The sequence below is a fragment of the Lycium ferocissimum genome, chromosome 4, assembly GCF_029784015.1.
Source record: "Lycium ferocissimum isolate CSIRO_LF1 chromosome 4, AGI_CSIRO_Lferr_CH_V1, whole genome shotgun sequence".
Classification (NCBI taxonomy): Eukaryota; Viridiplantae; Streptophyta; class Magnoliopsida; order Solanales; family Solanaceae; genus Lycium; species Lycium ferocissimum.
This window is the reverse complement of record NC_081345.1, coordinates 74,300,414-74,316,240: the sequence shown is the minus strand read 5'-3', so window position 1 is coordinate 74,316,240 and position 15,827 is coordinate 74,300,414. Positions and strand designations below refer to the sequence as shown.

At 41.4% G+C, this 15,827-nt stretch overlaps 1 protein-coding gene across 1 annotated transcript; it reads left to right on the top strand.

The window, feature by feature from the left end:
- The first annotated feature begins 11,073 nt into the window (after positions 1-11,073).
- LOC132054320 (uncharacterized) lies at positions 11,074-11,677 on the top strand. Its single transcript, XM_059446362.1, has 2 exons — positions 11,074-11,321; positions 11,452-11,677. Exons 1-2 carry the CDS (start codon positions 11,074-11,076, stop codon positions 11,675-11,677), a joined length of 474 nt encoding a protein of 157 aa, XP_059302345.1.
- Positions 11,678-15,827: the final 4,150 nt, after the last annotated feature.

Here is a 15,827-nt window from a genome sequence, read left to right as displayed (position 1 = left end):
TCAAGGGCCCATAAATGGTATAAACTGATCTCTTACTGCCTCATGAAAGAATAACATTATAAACTCTGTACAGACCGTACATACACATACATACTGAAAAACAGTGCAAGCCAGCTAGGCCGCTACATATACTGTACACAAAAGAATGGGAGCCGACAAGGCTACATCATCTGACTAATACATATAACTATTTACAGATCTCTACAGGAATGAAAGTTGTAGAAAGGACAGGACAGGGCCCCATCATACCCATATGCATATACATCTCAAAAAGGCTAGCATACCCAAATAGACTGCCACTCCGGATCAATGGAGCACACTGACCACTGCTGGATAGAAGTCCTACTAAGCTGGACCACTTGTTGGTCTACCTGAACCTGCAGGCATGAACGCAGCCCCCCGAGCAACGGGGAGTCAGTACGGATAATGTACTGAGTATGAAAGACGTAAGAACAATCATGTATATATAAGAGTCATGAATAAAATCTGAACTCATAAGCTGAAATAACTATCTGCATGTACTTGTATGAACTAGTATCTGTATGTATCTGCATAAATCTGTATAACTGACAATGCCTCTGCGGGCGAATAATATGCATGCTCATGCCTATCAATGTAGGTCGTACATATGTATATGCGTATATAACGCCTGTCAAGCCTCTATGGCATCCCATCATATCATATAGGCCTCTCTGCGGCCATCATTATATACATTGTGGTGGTACGTGCAGCCCGATCCTTATATCATCATCATGGTGCACCAACTGATCAGGTGGTAATGCGTATATAACGCATATCCATTTTCCCATACCCCATATACATATAATACTTGCGTATATAACGCCTTCTGGTCACTGGTCAATATACATATATATGAATGAATGTAATGCATGAATAACTGGATACATAAAACTGGACCCATGAACAGAAGGAACCATCATAAACGGGGTACCTGAACATCAAAAACTGAAGAACTCCTAATACTTCTAAGAGTAGAGTAATATGGAAGCTTGCATACTCGTTTGGTTCATGTCATAAGGTCATGTCAAAAGAAAGAAAGGATAGCTTTAACATACCTTGAAGTGTACCCAATCGTCCAACTTCTACCTCTCGAACTAGTAAGTCTAAAATCAAGATAACGTAGGCCTGAATCAGGCTATTTATTTCGCTTACTAATCATTTTAAATACGAATAGAGCTTGAAAAATTATGGGCAACATTTCCCTTATAAGCTTAACAACCCTTCAACTTCCCATTCAATCCAACATCAATCACAACAACAATAACAACACGTATATGTACATATATATATATATATATATATATATATATATATATATATATATATATATATATATATATATATATACACACTCAAATATATCCCTAATCATCTCTTAAAATAGCCTCAAATCACTACCTTAACCTTCATCAACTTACCACTTCCACAATTACCCTCTCTTCGCTTAAAACCACTAAAACTCTCGGTAATCAACTTAAATATAAGGGTAGAAACCATTTACATACCTTGAGGGGCCTAAGATTCCAAAGATCAACTTCAACTCTAACTCCCTAAGCTTCACAACTTGAAGAAACCCTAGAAACAACATTCTTCTTGACAAGTATGCGTCCACGGGGCTAGGATCTTACCAAATCTCCACTAATAATGATGAAAAATATTGGGAGAGAAAACACTAGGGTTTCTCTGATTTGGAAAGGAGGAAAATGAGAAATAAGGTCGTGAACCACATATTTATACTTGAAATTAAAAAGCTCCAGCGGTGCGGTTCGACAGACTGGTCGACGACCCGTGGACGTGTCGACGACCCATCGACGTGTCGACAGTCCGTCGACTTGCTCGTCGACCTACGCCTGCAAATGTCTTGGCTGCGGAGCCCTATCGACGCCGTACACCGACAGTCTGTCGACCATGTCGACGGACCATCGACGGTGACTAGTGTCTGTAGATTTCTCAGATTCAGCTCAGATCGCGTCAATTTGATTCGTTAAAATTCTAACCCTGTAAATCACCCGGGATACCTCCTGCTACCTTTGTACACGGGGTAAGGCACTTTCTATCTCCAAAACTCGGACACGAGTCTCAATTCCAAGGGCATACCCAACTATGAAACCATAGGTTCTACAACGACGAGAACAATAAGTGTAACATTCTCTTCCCCTTAGGAACATTCGTCCCCAAATGTTCACATAATCATGGGCTATAAAAATTTGGGCAGAGTTTCCTCAGTACGTATACGCATCCAACCTGCACACAACAACCCAAACGATGCCACACCGGGCCACATATTACAACATACAATACCATGGCCTCACACGAACAATCACGATAACTGAAAATGAAATAATACCTAGGGGTGATGATACCTCCGACTGAACCTCTTGTACTGCTAGAAACAAGTGCGGGTACTTAATCTTCATTGCCTCTTCTGCTTCCCAAGTCACCTCCTCAACATTCTTATTCCTCCATAAAACTTTAACTGAAGCTACATTATTGGTTCGTAACTGACGAACCTACCTGTCCAATATAGCCACTGGAACCTCTTTGTATGATAACTGCTCGGTCACCTGGATATCATCCACTAGTACAACTCTTGAAAGATCTCTGATACATTTACGAAGCATAGACACATGAAATACTGGATGTACTGACTCTAACTCAGAAGGCAATTTTAGCTCATATGCCACCGTGCCCACAGTACGAATGATCTTATATGGCCTAATATATCGAGGGCTCAACTTACCCTTCTTGCCAAACCTCATCACTCCCTTCATAGGCGAAACTTTCAAGAACACCCCATCGCCTATCTCAAACTCTAGCTTATGTCGCTGATTATCCGCATAGCATTTCTGTCGACTCTGAGCTGTTAGCAATCTCTCTCGAATCGCTTTCACCTTATCAACTGCTTGCTGAATTAAGTCTAGGCCTACTACCTGATTCTCCCTGGCATCAAACCATCCTATGGGCGATCTACATCTCCGTCCATATAAGGCATCGTAAGGAGCCATCTAAATACTGGAATGTTAACTGTTGTTATAGGCAAACTCGATAAGAGGTAAATGATCATCCCAGCTACCTTGGAAGTCAATCACACAAGCTCTCAACATATCCTCAAGTGTCTATATAGTACGCTCCGCTTGTCCATCTGTCTGCGGATGAAACGCAGTACTAAGACTCACCTGAGTCCCCAATCTATTCTGAAAAGACTTCCAAAAATTAGCTGTAAACTGTGTTCCCCTATCTGAGATAATGGTTGCGCGAACACTATGAAATCGTACAATCTCTTCAAGATAAAGCTTCACACAATCCTCGGCTGCATAAGTAGTTCTGACAGGCAGAAAATGGGCTGACTTTGTAAGCCTATCAACTATGACCCATATCGAATCACACTTTCGCTGAGTACGGGGCAACCCTGTAATAAAGTCCATATTAATTACCTCCCACTTCCATGTCGGAATCTCCATAGCCTGTAATAGACCTCCAGGCTTTTGGTGCTCTATTTTGACCTGCTGATAATTTGGACACTGAGCAAAAAATTCTGCTATGTCTTTTTTCATACCATCCCACCAATAAACTTCCTTGAGATCATGGTACATCTTTGTTGAGACTGGGTGAATAGAATAGCGAGAGAGATGTGCTTCCCCCACAACCTACTGACGAAGCCCTGCAACATTAGGGACGCATAATCTACCCCTATATCGGAGTACTCTATCTCCTGTAATCACAAAGGGTGTCATTTCCTTCTGAGGTGTTGTATCTCGGTAATGAACTAAAACAGAATCCTCATACTGACGCTCCTTTATCTCTACTACCAAAGATGACACCGCTGTGTCATGGACAGTAACTCCTGCATCACCTGAATCTATCAATCGAACTCCGAGGCTAGCTAATTGATGAACTTCGCAGACCATTTCTCTTTTTTCGAGCGGCACATATGACAAGCTACCCATGGATTTACGACTAAGGGCATCGGCTACTACATTAGCTTTCCCAAGATGGTACAGAATATCCATATCATAATCCTTTAGCAACTCTAGCCATCACCTTTAATGTAAGTTCAAGTCCTTAAAAGATGTACTTGGAGACTCTTATGATCGGTATAGATATCAACATGGACACCGTATAAGTAGTGCCTCCATATTTTCAAGGCATGAATCACTGCCGCTAGCTCAAGATCATGGGTTGGATAATTCTTCTCGTGCTTCTTCAACTGTATAGAATCATAAGCGATAACCTTACCGTGCTGCATCAACACACAGCCCAATCCAACACCTAAAGCATCACAATATACCACATAGCCATCTGCTCCTTTTAGAAGAGTCAAAACTGGTGCTAAAGTCAACTTATCCTTCAACGTCTGAAAACTCTGCTCACAAGCATCTGTCCATTGGAACTTAGATTATTTCTGAGTCAACTTAGTCAATGGGGCTGAAAGAGAGGAAAATCCTTCTACGAACCTTCTATAATATCCTGCCAGGCCTAAGAAGCTACGTATCTCTGTTGGTGTCGTGGGCCTTGGCCAATTCTTCACGGCCTCAATCTTTTGGGCATCCACTCTAATGCCTTCCTCCGAAATAATGTGACCCAGAAAAGTCACAGAGTTCAACCAGAATTGACACTTGGAAAACTTGACATACCACTCTCTATCTCGAAGAATTTCGGCACTGCTCGTAGGTGCTCTGCATGATCAGCCCCTGACGGTGAATAAACAAGAATATTATCTATAAACACAATTACGAAAAAATCTAGAAAAGGCCTTCATTAAATCCATGAATACGGCTGGGGCATTAGTTAGCCCGAACAACGTAACACGGAACCCATAGTGACCATATCTAGTCCGGAATGCCGTCTTCGGAATGTCCTCTTCTTTCACCCTAACCTGGTGGCACCCTGATCTCAAGTCTATCTTCGAGAAGTACCTGGCGCCTTACAACTGGTCAAATAAATCATCAATCCTCTGGAGCGGATACTTATTCTTTACAGTCACTTTATTCAATTGCCTATAATCAATACACATTCGCAAAGAGCCACCCTTCATTCCTACAAATAATACCGGTGCTCCCCACAGTGATGTGCTGGGCCTAATAAAGCCCTTCTCAAGCAAATCCTTCAACTGTTCCTTCAATTCTTTCAACTCTGCAAGTGCCATCCTATAAGGAGGAATAGATATTGGCTGAGTATTTGGCAATAGGTCAATGGTAAAATCAATCTCCCTTTCTGGGGAAATGCCTGGAAGCTCATCTGGAAACACTTCTGGAAACTCGTTAACCACAGGAACAGATTGAAGGGTCGGTGACTCTGCTTGCACATCCTGAACTCGACCTAGGTGAAAAATATACCCTTTTCTGATCATCTTTTCTGCTTTAAGGTAGGAAATAAACCTACCCCTAGGTGAAGCAGCATTGCCCTTCCACTCTAGGACTGGCTCACCTGAGAACTGAAATCAAACCATCTTTGCCCTACAATCAACATTAGCATAATAAGAAGCTAACCAGTCCATGCCCATAATAACATCAAAATCAATCATATCTAACTCAATCAAATCTGCTATGATGTGGTGGTCACAAACTATAGCAACATAGCCCCGGTATAATCGCTTAGCTATAACTGGATCACCAACTGGCATAGACACCTCAAAAGGTTTAATCAACTCGGGCTCTACCCCAAACATGCCGGCAACAAAGGGTGTAACATATGATAAAGTGGAACACAGGTAAATCAATGCACACACATCATAGGAGGAGGCCCGATAATATACACGTAACAACATAGGGAGATGTCTTACGATCTGTCATCGGCTAGTGCATATACGCGGTCGAGGACCGCTCGAGCTAGATGCTCCACTCCTCCCTCTACCACGCTCGCCGGTGTCCGAGAAACTTCGCCCGAAGGGGCGCACCACAGAAGAAGAACCAGCCACAGACCCTGTGGGCTGAACCATACCCCCATTCTCTCCCATCGGACACTGCCGCATCCTATAACCTGGCTGACCACAAGCATAACAAACATCTGAGCCCAGCCAACACTGATCGGCATGTAACTTCCCACACTGGGCACACCACGGCAAAAGGGGCCTCATCTGGCCTGACTCCAGTCTGTACTGAGAGCCTGATGCTCTAAAACTCTCGCCCGCTCCGGAATAAGAAGATCGATCAAACCTCGGACCTGAAAACTATGAAGGTGCACTCCCTACTGAATGAAATGGATACCGGGGATACTGCGGTCTCTGTCCCCCCTAGACTCACCCCCCATCTCTAAAGTCTTGGCCCTCTTGCTATGGCCCTGGTCACGGTCACGATCTGTCCTCCTCTGATGCTTACAATCTTCCAGATTCTATGCATATGCTTGTATACGGGAGATATTCATGCCTAGCTATAATGCAGTAGTGATACAAGCATCTGTCAAATGCGACCCTAGACCGGCCACGAAACGATGAACTCTGTCATCTATCTCCGCCACCATGGCTGGAGCATATCGGGCCATAGAATCAAAATACACACAATACTCCTGGACACTCATACTGCCCTGCTCAATACGAAAAAATCTATCTGCTCGGGCTCGGCTGACCTCAGGAGGTAGATAATGGCGAATAAAAGCATCTGAGAACTTGCGCTAAATAGCTGGGGGGGCATTCTCTCCCCTAGATAACTCCCAAGTCTGATACCACTGTACTGCAATATCATGGAGCCTATACGAAGCCAACACCACAGACTCAACCTCATCCGCGTGCATAACCCTCAAGGTCCTCTGTATACCATCAACAAAATCTTGGGGGTCCATATTCTGCTTTATCACGAAAAAATCCGAATCAATGGAGCTCACTGACCACTTCTGGATAGAAGTCCTACTAAGCTGGACCACTGTCGATCTACCTTAACCAGCGGGGCATAAACGCAGCCCCCCGAGCAATAGGGAGTCAGTACAGATAATGTACTGAGTATGAAAGACGTAAGAACAGTCATGTCTATATAAGAGTCATGAATAAAATCTGAACTCATAAGCTGAAAAAACTGTCTACATGTACTTGTATGAACAAGTACCTGTATGTATCTGCATAAATCTGTATAACTGACATTGCCTCTGCGGGCGCATAATATGCATGCTCATGCCTATCAATGTAGGTCGTACATATCTATATGTGTATATAATGCCTGTCAAGCCTCTATGGCATCCCATCATATCATATGGGCCTCTCTGCTGCCATCATCATATACATTGTTGTGGTACGTGCAGCCCGATCCTTATATCATCATCATCATGGGGCACCAAGTGATCAGGTGGTAATGCGTATATAATGCCTATCTATTTTCCCATACCCCATATGCATATAGTACTTACGTATATAACGCCTTCTGGTCACGGGTTAATATACATATATATATGAATGAATGTAATGCATGAATAACAGTATACATAAAACTGGACCCATGAACAGAAGGAACCATCATAAACGGGGTACCTGAACATCAAAGACTGAAGAACTCCTACTACTTCTAAGAGTAGAGTAATATGGAAGCTCGCTTACTTGTTCGGTTTATGTCATAAGGTCATGCTAAAAGAAAGAAAGGATAGCCTTAACATACCTTGAAGTATACCCAATCGTCCATCTTCTACCTATCGAACTTGTAAGTCTACAATCAAGATAACATAAAATTTACCTCACTTACTAATCATTTTATATACGAATAGAGCTTGACAAATTATGAGCAACATTTCCCTTATAAGCTTAACAACCCTTCAACTTCTCATTCAATCCAACATCAATCACAACAACAATAACAACACTTATATATGTATGTGTTTATATATATATATATATATATATATATATATATATATATATATATATATACACACGCTCAAATCTATCCCCAATCATCTCTTAAAATAGTCTCAAATCACTACCTTAACCTTCATCAACTTACCACTTTCACAATTACCCTCTCTTCGCTTAAAACCACTAAAACTCTCGGTAATCAACTTAAATATAAGGGTAGAAATTATTTACGTACCTTGAGGGGCCTAAGATTCCAAAGATCAATTTCAACTCCAACTCCCTAAGCTTCACAACTTGATGAAACCCTAGAAACAACCTTCTTCTTGACAAGCACGAGTCCACGAGTCTCAAATCTTACCAAATCTCCACTAATAATGATGGAAAATATTGGGAGAGAAAATACTAGGGTTTCTCTGATTTGGAAAGGAGGAAAATTAGAAATAAGGTCGTGAACCACATATTTATACTTGGAATTAAAAATCTCCAGCGGTGCGGTTCGACGGACGGGTCGACTACCCATCAACATGTCGACGGTCCGTCGAGTTGCCTGCAGATTTCTAGGTTGTGGAACCCTATCGACGCCGGACAACGACGGTCCATCGACCATGTCGACGGCCCATCGACCGTGACTAGTGTCTGCAGATTTTTCAGATTCAGCTCAGATCACATCGATTCGATTCGTTCAAATTCTAACCCTGTAAATCACCCAGAATACCTCCTGGCACCTTTGTACACAGGGTAAGGCAATTTCTATCTCCAAAACTCGGACACGAGTCTCAATTCCAAGGGCATACCTGACTATGAAACCTATTACTACGACGAGAACGATAGGCGTGACACATTATCATGGAGAAAATTTATCAACAATATTGTAAGAATGTGGAGAATCACGAGCTTCTAGCATTTTTACATAGTAGGACATTATGGATATCGTGTGTAGGTTCACAACAAAGGAATCATGCCTTAAGAAAGAAAGGGTTAGCCTTAACATACCTTTACGTCTCCTTAACTACTTAACGTTCTCCTCCCAAGCACGTAAATCTGCATTCAAGAGAATTCACACTAAGGTTAAGACTTGAAAACACCCATAAGTTCACACTAGAGTAACCAAGGAGCTAATAGAATTTGGACAGCTTTCCCCTATTTTATCAACTTCCACCAAACTCCAAAATAACTCCTAAGCATCAATAAAAATATCAACAATACCATAATCAAGGAATTATATTCAAATTAATCTCAAATTAATTCAAAATCCCCTTTCAAGTTCACCTCATAGTCATCAACTGCAATTAAACACTTTATGACTTCTCCCCTCTAATTCTTTTCCTTTCCAAGAGTTACTAAACCTTTAAACCAACTCAATCATAATAATAAGATGGAGAACATACCTTATAATAGAAGAACTTCACCTTACTCAACTCCTTCCAAGATCAAGTTCATCACAACTTTGAAGAGAAACAAGAACCACCATCTTCCATGGATTTACCTTAAGGTTTTGGTGTTTGATCTTCTCTCTTGATGGTATGGAAGTGTTTGGAATATTCTGGAACCTTCAAGAACTCTCTAATAATGTGGGCAAAATAAGTGTGGAAGGTGGATATGAAAATGGGATCTTTTGGGACTTAAAAGGTCTTAAAGTCGTCCCTCCCCCCCCCCCCCCCCCCCCCGCGGCTATAATTTGCAGTGGAGATGCAGCTCAGCATAATGGATATGCGGCCGCATCTCCCCTCCTCTCCAAGGAGAGGAGGTTGGGAAGTGAGGAAAACCATTTTGATGAGCTTACAGCCAATATGCTGCACAGAAAACTCAGTTTGCGGCCGCATATTGGTCCACAAACTCCAGTTTACGTAAAAACGCGTTCTTTTGGATTTGTTTGACCTCCAATCCTTATGGAACCTTCTTGGCACTTGTATAAAACTTCATTAACCATATAAGGAGCCCTATACCTCCCTATCAAGGTGATTCTAAGCAATGTATAACTCAAATGATACGAAATCTTCCCAAAACATGACTGCAATTCCAATTTCTCCAACGAACTTACTTCCGCCGATTCATTTGACTCCAAAACCTTAAGCTACATACTTAAAGTTATCAAATACCCTCCTTAACCTTATAAGGGATTTATGTACACTTTAGGTTTGCGTTAGGTTTACTCATAACGCAAACGACAGGAAATTTCCATAGTGTAATAATAAAATCCTGCAATATATCTTTAAGCAAAGGGAGTTGAATCTTAGGCAGAGAAGGTGGCTCGAATTGCTTAAGGACTATGATATGGATATTCTCTATCATCTAGGGAAAGTGAATGCTGTAGCTGATACTCTTAGTCGGCATTCCATGGGAAGTTTATCCCACGTTAAGGCAGATAAGAGAACTATGACGAAAAAAGTTCACTGTTTGGCCAATCTTGGAGTTCAACTTTTGGACTCTGAGGAAGAGTGTTGTTGTTTAGAATAGAGTTCATTCCTCTGTGGTTGTTGAAGCCAAAGAGAAGTAGTTTAGTGATCCCTACTTGTTACAGCTGAAAGAAAGGATCCACACGCATAAGACAATGGCTTTTCAATAAGGGGAAGATGATGGTACCTTGAAAAACCGGAGCAGATTATATGTTCCGGATGTAGATGGGCTCAAAGAGAGAATCATGTCAGAAGCTCACAATTTCAGGTATTCCATTCATCCAGGTTCCACTAAGATATCATGATCTTAAGAAGATTTATTGGTGGAATGATATGAAGAAGAATGTAGAAAATCTTGTGGCTAAGTATCCAAATTGCCAACAGGTGAAAGCCGAACACCAGAGGCCTGGTGGGTTGGCTCAGAATATTAATATCCCTGTTTGGAAATAGAAGATGATAAATATGGACTTTATAACAGGTCTACCTCGTTCATCCCGTAGACATGATCCAATTTGGGTGATTATGGACAGACTTACTAAGTCAGCACACTTTTTGCCAGTAAAGACCACAGATTCAGCAGAAGATTATGCTAAGTTATATATTCGAGAGATTGTTAGGTTGCATGGGACCCTAGTGTCTATTAATTCAGATCATGGTCCTCAGTTCACAGCGAACTTTTAAAGATCCTTTCGGAAAGGATTGGGTGCCGAGGTGAATCTCAGTATAACTTTTCATCCTCAAATAGATGGTCAGGTAGAGCATACTATTCAGACTCTTGAGAATATGTTGAGGGCATGTGTCCTTGATTTTAAAGGTAATTGGGATGACCATTTGCCTCTAATTGAGTTTGGTTATAATAACAATTATCATGCTTGCATCAAGATGGCACCGTTCGAAGCTCTTTATGGGCGAATATGTAGATCACCCATCGGGTCATTTGATGTTGGTGAAGTAGAGTTGTTAGGACTAGACCTGGTCTATCAAGCTATGGAGAAAGTCAAGTTAATTCAGGAGCGTCTGAAAACGGCTCAGAGTCGCCAGAAGTCTTACACAGATGTAAGGCGAAGAGACATAGAGTTTCAAGTGGATGATTGGGTGTTTCTTGGGTATTATGATTGGGTGTTTCTTGGGTATTATGATTGGCTGTTTCTTGGGTGTTATGAGATTTGGCAATAAAGGAAAGCTCAGTCCTAGATATATTAGACCTTATAGAATCCTACAAAGGGTTGGTCAAGTAGCTTAAGAGCTTGAATTGCCAAGAGAATTGGTTGCTGTACATCCAGTGTTCTATGTATCCATGTTGAGAAAGTGTGTAGGAGACCCGTCGTTGGTTGTTCCTGTGGATTCTATAACTGTTAAAGATGGTTTGACTTATGAAGAAATCCCTATAGCCATTCTTGATCGTCAGGGTCGCAAGTTGAGGACTAAGAAAGTTGCCTCAGTGAAAGTTTTATGGAGGAGTCAGAAAGTTGAGGAGGCTACATAGGAAGTCGAAGAAGATATGAAATCCAAGTACCCATACTTGCTTGAAGAAACACAAAGTGCGCAAGGTAAATACCTTACGAACTCATGTGATGACCCTTACGTATTCATGTCTCATGTTTCACATTCATATTCATGTATCCAGCAGTCATGCCTCATGCTTTAGTATTCATGTTTCTATGTAACCATGTCATGTCAGTTCAGTCTCCATGTTTCATGTCATGTTTCCTTCATGTTCACGTATTCAAAACATGTCCAGTCCCAATCTTGACCATGACCCATCATTCGAGGACGAGTGATATCAAGGGGGACATATTGTAACATCTCGCACCTTAAACTAGGCTACGTTCATGATTCAGGACTTAGAAACCAAGACAGAGTATATGGGAATTCAAAAATTCCTTGGTCACGGTGAAAGTACGTTTTACGATCCAAGTACAGGCCGTACTTAAAGGTACGAAACTTACATGGTAGGGCGTACCTCATTGGGAAATTACAGAAGCCACTGGAATTGGCATCTAAGTACGGGCAGCAAAGTACTGGCCGTACTTCAAGGTACAGGACGTACCTTGAGCCCACACCTTGCCCGTCAAAAAATGATGCTCACTAGAATTTGCAAGCTTACGGCCCGTACTTCAAAGTATGCGACGCACTTCCATCCCATACTTCGCAGGTGATTTAACCCAGCTACTGGAATTTGCATTCCAGGTGCGGGCCATACTTCAAAGTACGGTACGTACTTTGCGCCCGTACATCTTCTACTTCAGTGAACAGTATAAATTCGAGGGTTCAGTTCTATTTTTCACTTTTCACATTCCCAAGCCCTAGTACGAAGTTCTTCTTTCCCAACCTTCAAGATAATCTAAGGTAAGCCTATTCCAATCATTCCAAGTCAAATTCTAACATGTATTCATGTAATCTAAACTAGAAAATCATTGTTCTTAACTGATGGCTTTCAAGAAAACCCATCTAAGGGTTCAAGACTTAGGCTTTTGGGATTCTTCTTCCAAGTTCATATTTTTATTACAAGTTTGGAACGTTACCAGGTATGTAGGGCTTTTATCCACGTGAGGGGACATTTTGTTCTTCCCCACACCACGTTCTTCCATGATTATATAAGAATTCACTAAGACTAGGGTTTTTTGACAAATTTCTGATAAACCCTAAGTCCATGTACCATGATATGCTATGATTAGACTACTAGTTAGTTATTGTATTCCTAATCTCCCATTTTGGTTATTGGGAATCCGTCTGTAATCCATGAAAACCCATATATCGCATTCCATAGGTTCCTACATGCAAGTTATTAAATAGTATGCTTACTTTCATGAATATCCTACATGTCCACATGTTTTCATGCAAATAAATTATATAACTTTATCCATGTTATAATAAAAGTCATGTTTTTATGAAATTCATGGGATTCTCGTTGACTATATCATGTTCATGTTTTAGGGAGTTGCATAGATTACCAAGAAGGTTTTATATGTGAACTACGTATGCCAACATAGGATAAGGATCGTTCCGCCCAGTAGGACGATTCCTTCATATATTCCCCATTGAGGGATTTGGATCCATTCATGTCATGTTCATGTCTTGTATCCCGGCAAGGTACAAGATAGCTTAGCTGATCGGGCAGAGATCAGGCGCCACGTATTAACATGGTGGTTTCATGTCGGTTACATTAATGCTCTCCTATAGATAATTTTCTCATGTTATATATATGTATTTAAGTTCATGATCGTGATCAGGTTTCAGCCCTTATCATGTTATTTCATGTGCCATGTCTATTTCATTCAGTTGTTTTGCATACCAAAGACATTCAACGTGCTGACATCCCTTTTCTATTGCTCGGGGGCCTGCATTTTGCGATGCAGGTACAAATTTACAGGATGACAGATCTGCTCAGTAGGATCATCCATGTATCAGCTTTTGGTGAGCCCCATCTTATTCGGGGTGTTATCCTTATTTATTTCCATGTCATGTTTAGCGAGTTAAGGTATGCTGGGGGCCTTGTCCCAGCAACTATGTTTTACAGTTCAGATTCACGATCGAGGTTTCATAGACTAGACAGTTCATTATGTCAGATACTCAGAGTTGTGTAGCCATCTTTGGCTCAGTTTATGATATTTTCGCATTCACGGTTTATACAAGTATTTTTCTTAATTATTATGACTTCTCATATTTTATGTTTCATGTTATATTCCGCTTATGTTATGCCTCATGATAATTCAGTAAACCATAAGGTTCACTCGGTCACATACAGTAAGGTACTGAGTGCCATGTTTCACCCAAGCAATGGTTCGGGGCATGACAAAGCTCGGTATCAGAGCCCTAGGTTCAAGTGTCTTATGGAACTATGAAACTGTGTCCAGTGGGGTCACTTTTATATGTGTGAGGGCCCCACACATGTAAACAGTTGACCACCAAGATATTCAGGATTTGTTTCACTTCTTTCATACTCTAGTTCGTACAGTTAGAGCGGTACTTCTAGGAATTCTTCTAACTCGTGCGAATTACATATTTCATAAATGGCTCCGAAAAGAAAGTACAACACAGCTACTAGCCAGAGGATTACCGCTGATACAGCTACAGAATAGAACACTCAGGCCTAGACGACCACCCAAGCGACACCTCCTAATGCTTCGGACATGGATGCTAGGGGAGCTATTCAGTTTCTCACTCAAATCGTTGCTAACCAGGCACAGCGATAGGAAACGGCTCCTAGCTCAAGTACTAGTGGTGGGTCAACCAGTTCTAGAACCCAAGAGTTTCTTCGCATGAAGCCTCCAGTGTTCACGGGGTCTAAGAAGGAGGAGGATCCGCATAATTACATTAATGGGCTGCAGAAGGTGTTCCGTGTTATGCATGCCATGGAAACAGAGGCAGCAGAGTTTGGAGCCTATCAGTTGCAGGATGTGGCTCACATTTGGTATAAGACTTGGGAATAGTCCCAAGGGGAGAATGAACTTCCCACTACTTGGGATAAATTTGTTGATGCATTCATTGACCACTTCATGCCAATTGAGGTCAAGGAAGCAAAAGCTATAGATTTCGAGAGACTAAGGCAGAATAACATGACTTTTCAGGAATATTATCTCAAATTTGTATCATTGTCCAGACATGCTCCCCACATAGTTCCCGATATGAGAGCCGTGGTTAGAAGGTTTGTGGTCGGGCATAAACCCGAATTGCACAGGGATGCTAATACGGCTGCTCAAAATGACAAGATGACTATTTTCAAGTTGTTAGCATTTCTGCATGGTAATGAGGAGAAACTGGAGGAAGAAGAAGTAATGCAGAAGCAGAAGGATAGGGAATTCAGCAAGAGGGCTAAGTCTTCAAGTAACTTTAACCAGGGTGGAGGTAGACAGTTCTTTAAGAATAGGTCAGCAAGACCTGCTCCATCCGTAGTGTTACACCTCGGAAAAATTTTCCGTTGATGCACAGTGAATAGGCTAACGAAGAGCACGAAGTATATGGTGTTTCAATAAGTAAGAAATAGCATTCGATGATTCTAAATAAGATTTCAAAGACATTCGATGTTAGACGAGAAAGTTGCCAAGAGAAGGCAATGTATACGATAAGTATCGGAAAGGATTCGCAAGTAACGAGTTAGTGATGGCTTAATGAAGTTTTGGAGAAGAGTTATAATGTCCCTTGGATTGTTAATGAAGTGTTAAATTAGTGTTAAGAAAGTTCCATAAGGATTGAAAATCGAACGAAACGACGGAGATCATTTCAGGGGGCAGGGGTTATACGACCGACTTATACGGTTTGTATAATGTTATACGATCCATATAAGGGTCTGTATAACACCCAGCAGAGTTGGTGTCTGCCCAGTGGCGAACCACGACCACTTATACGGGCTGTGTAATGTTCCACGGACCGTATAAGTGTCCGTGGAAGTCCCAACGGGCTGAATTCTAGTATTTGTATAAATAGATGCCTTGGGTTCTTTTGCTTCATTTATCATCTTTTACAAGTATTGAGAGCTCAAAACCCTTCTCTAAGCACATTTCACTCAAATCCAAAAGAACACAAAGATCAAAAGGCTAAAATCAAGTGTTTATGTGTTAGAAAGCTTCCAAGGGTTAGAAGATTACAAGAAATCCAAGTGAAGGTGAATTAGGGTTTTGCTCAAGTGAGGTGTT

Coding starts and splice junctions, on each gene's coding strand:
- LOC132054320 (XM_059446362.1), top strand. CDS start 11,074: ATGGCACCGTTCGAAGCTCTTTATGGGCGAATATGTAGATCACCCATC. Junction 11,322..11,451: donor TATGATTGGGTGTTTCTTGG/GTATTATGATTG, acceptor TGAATTGCCAAG/AGAATTGGTTGCTGTACATC.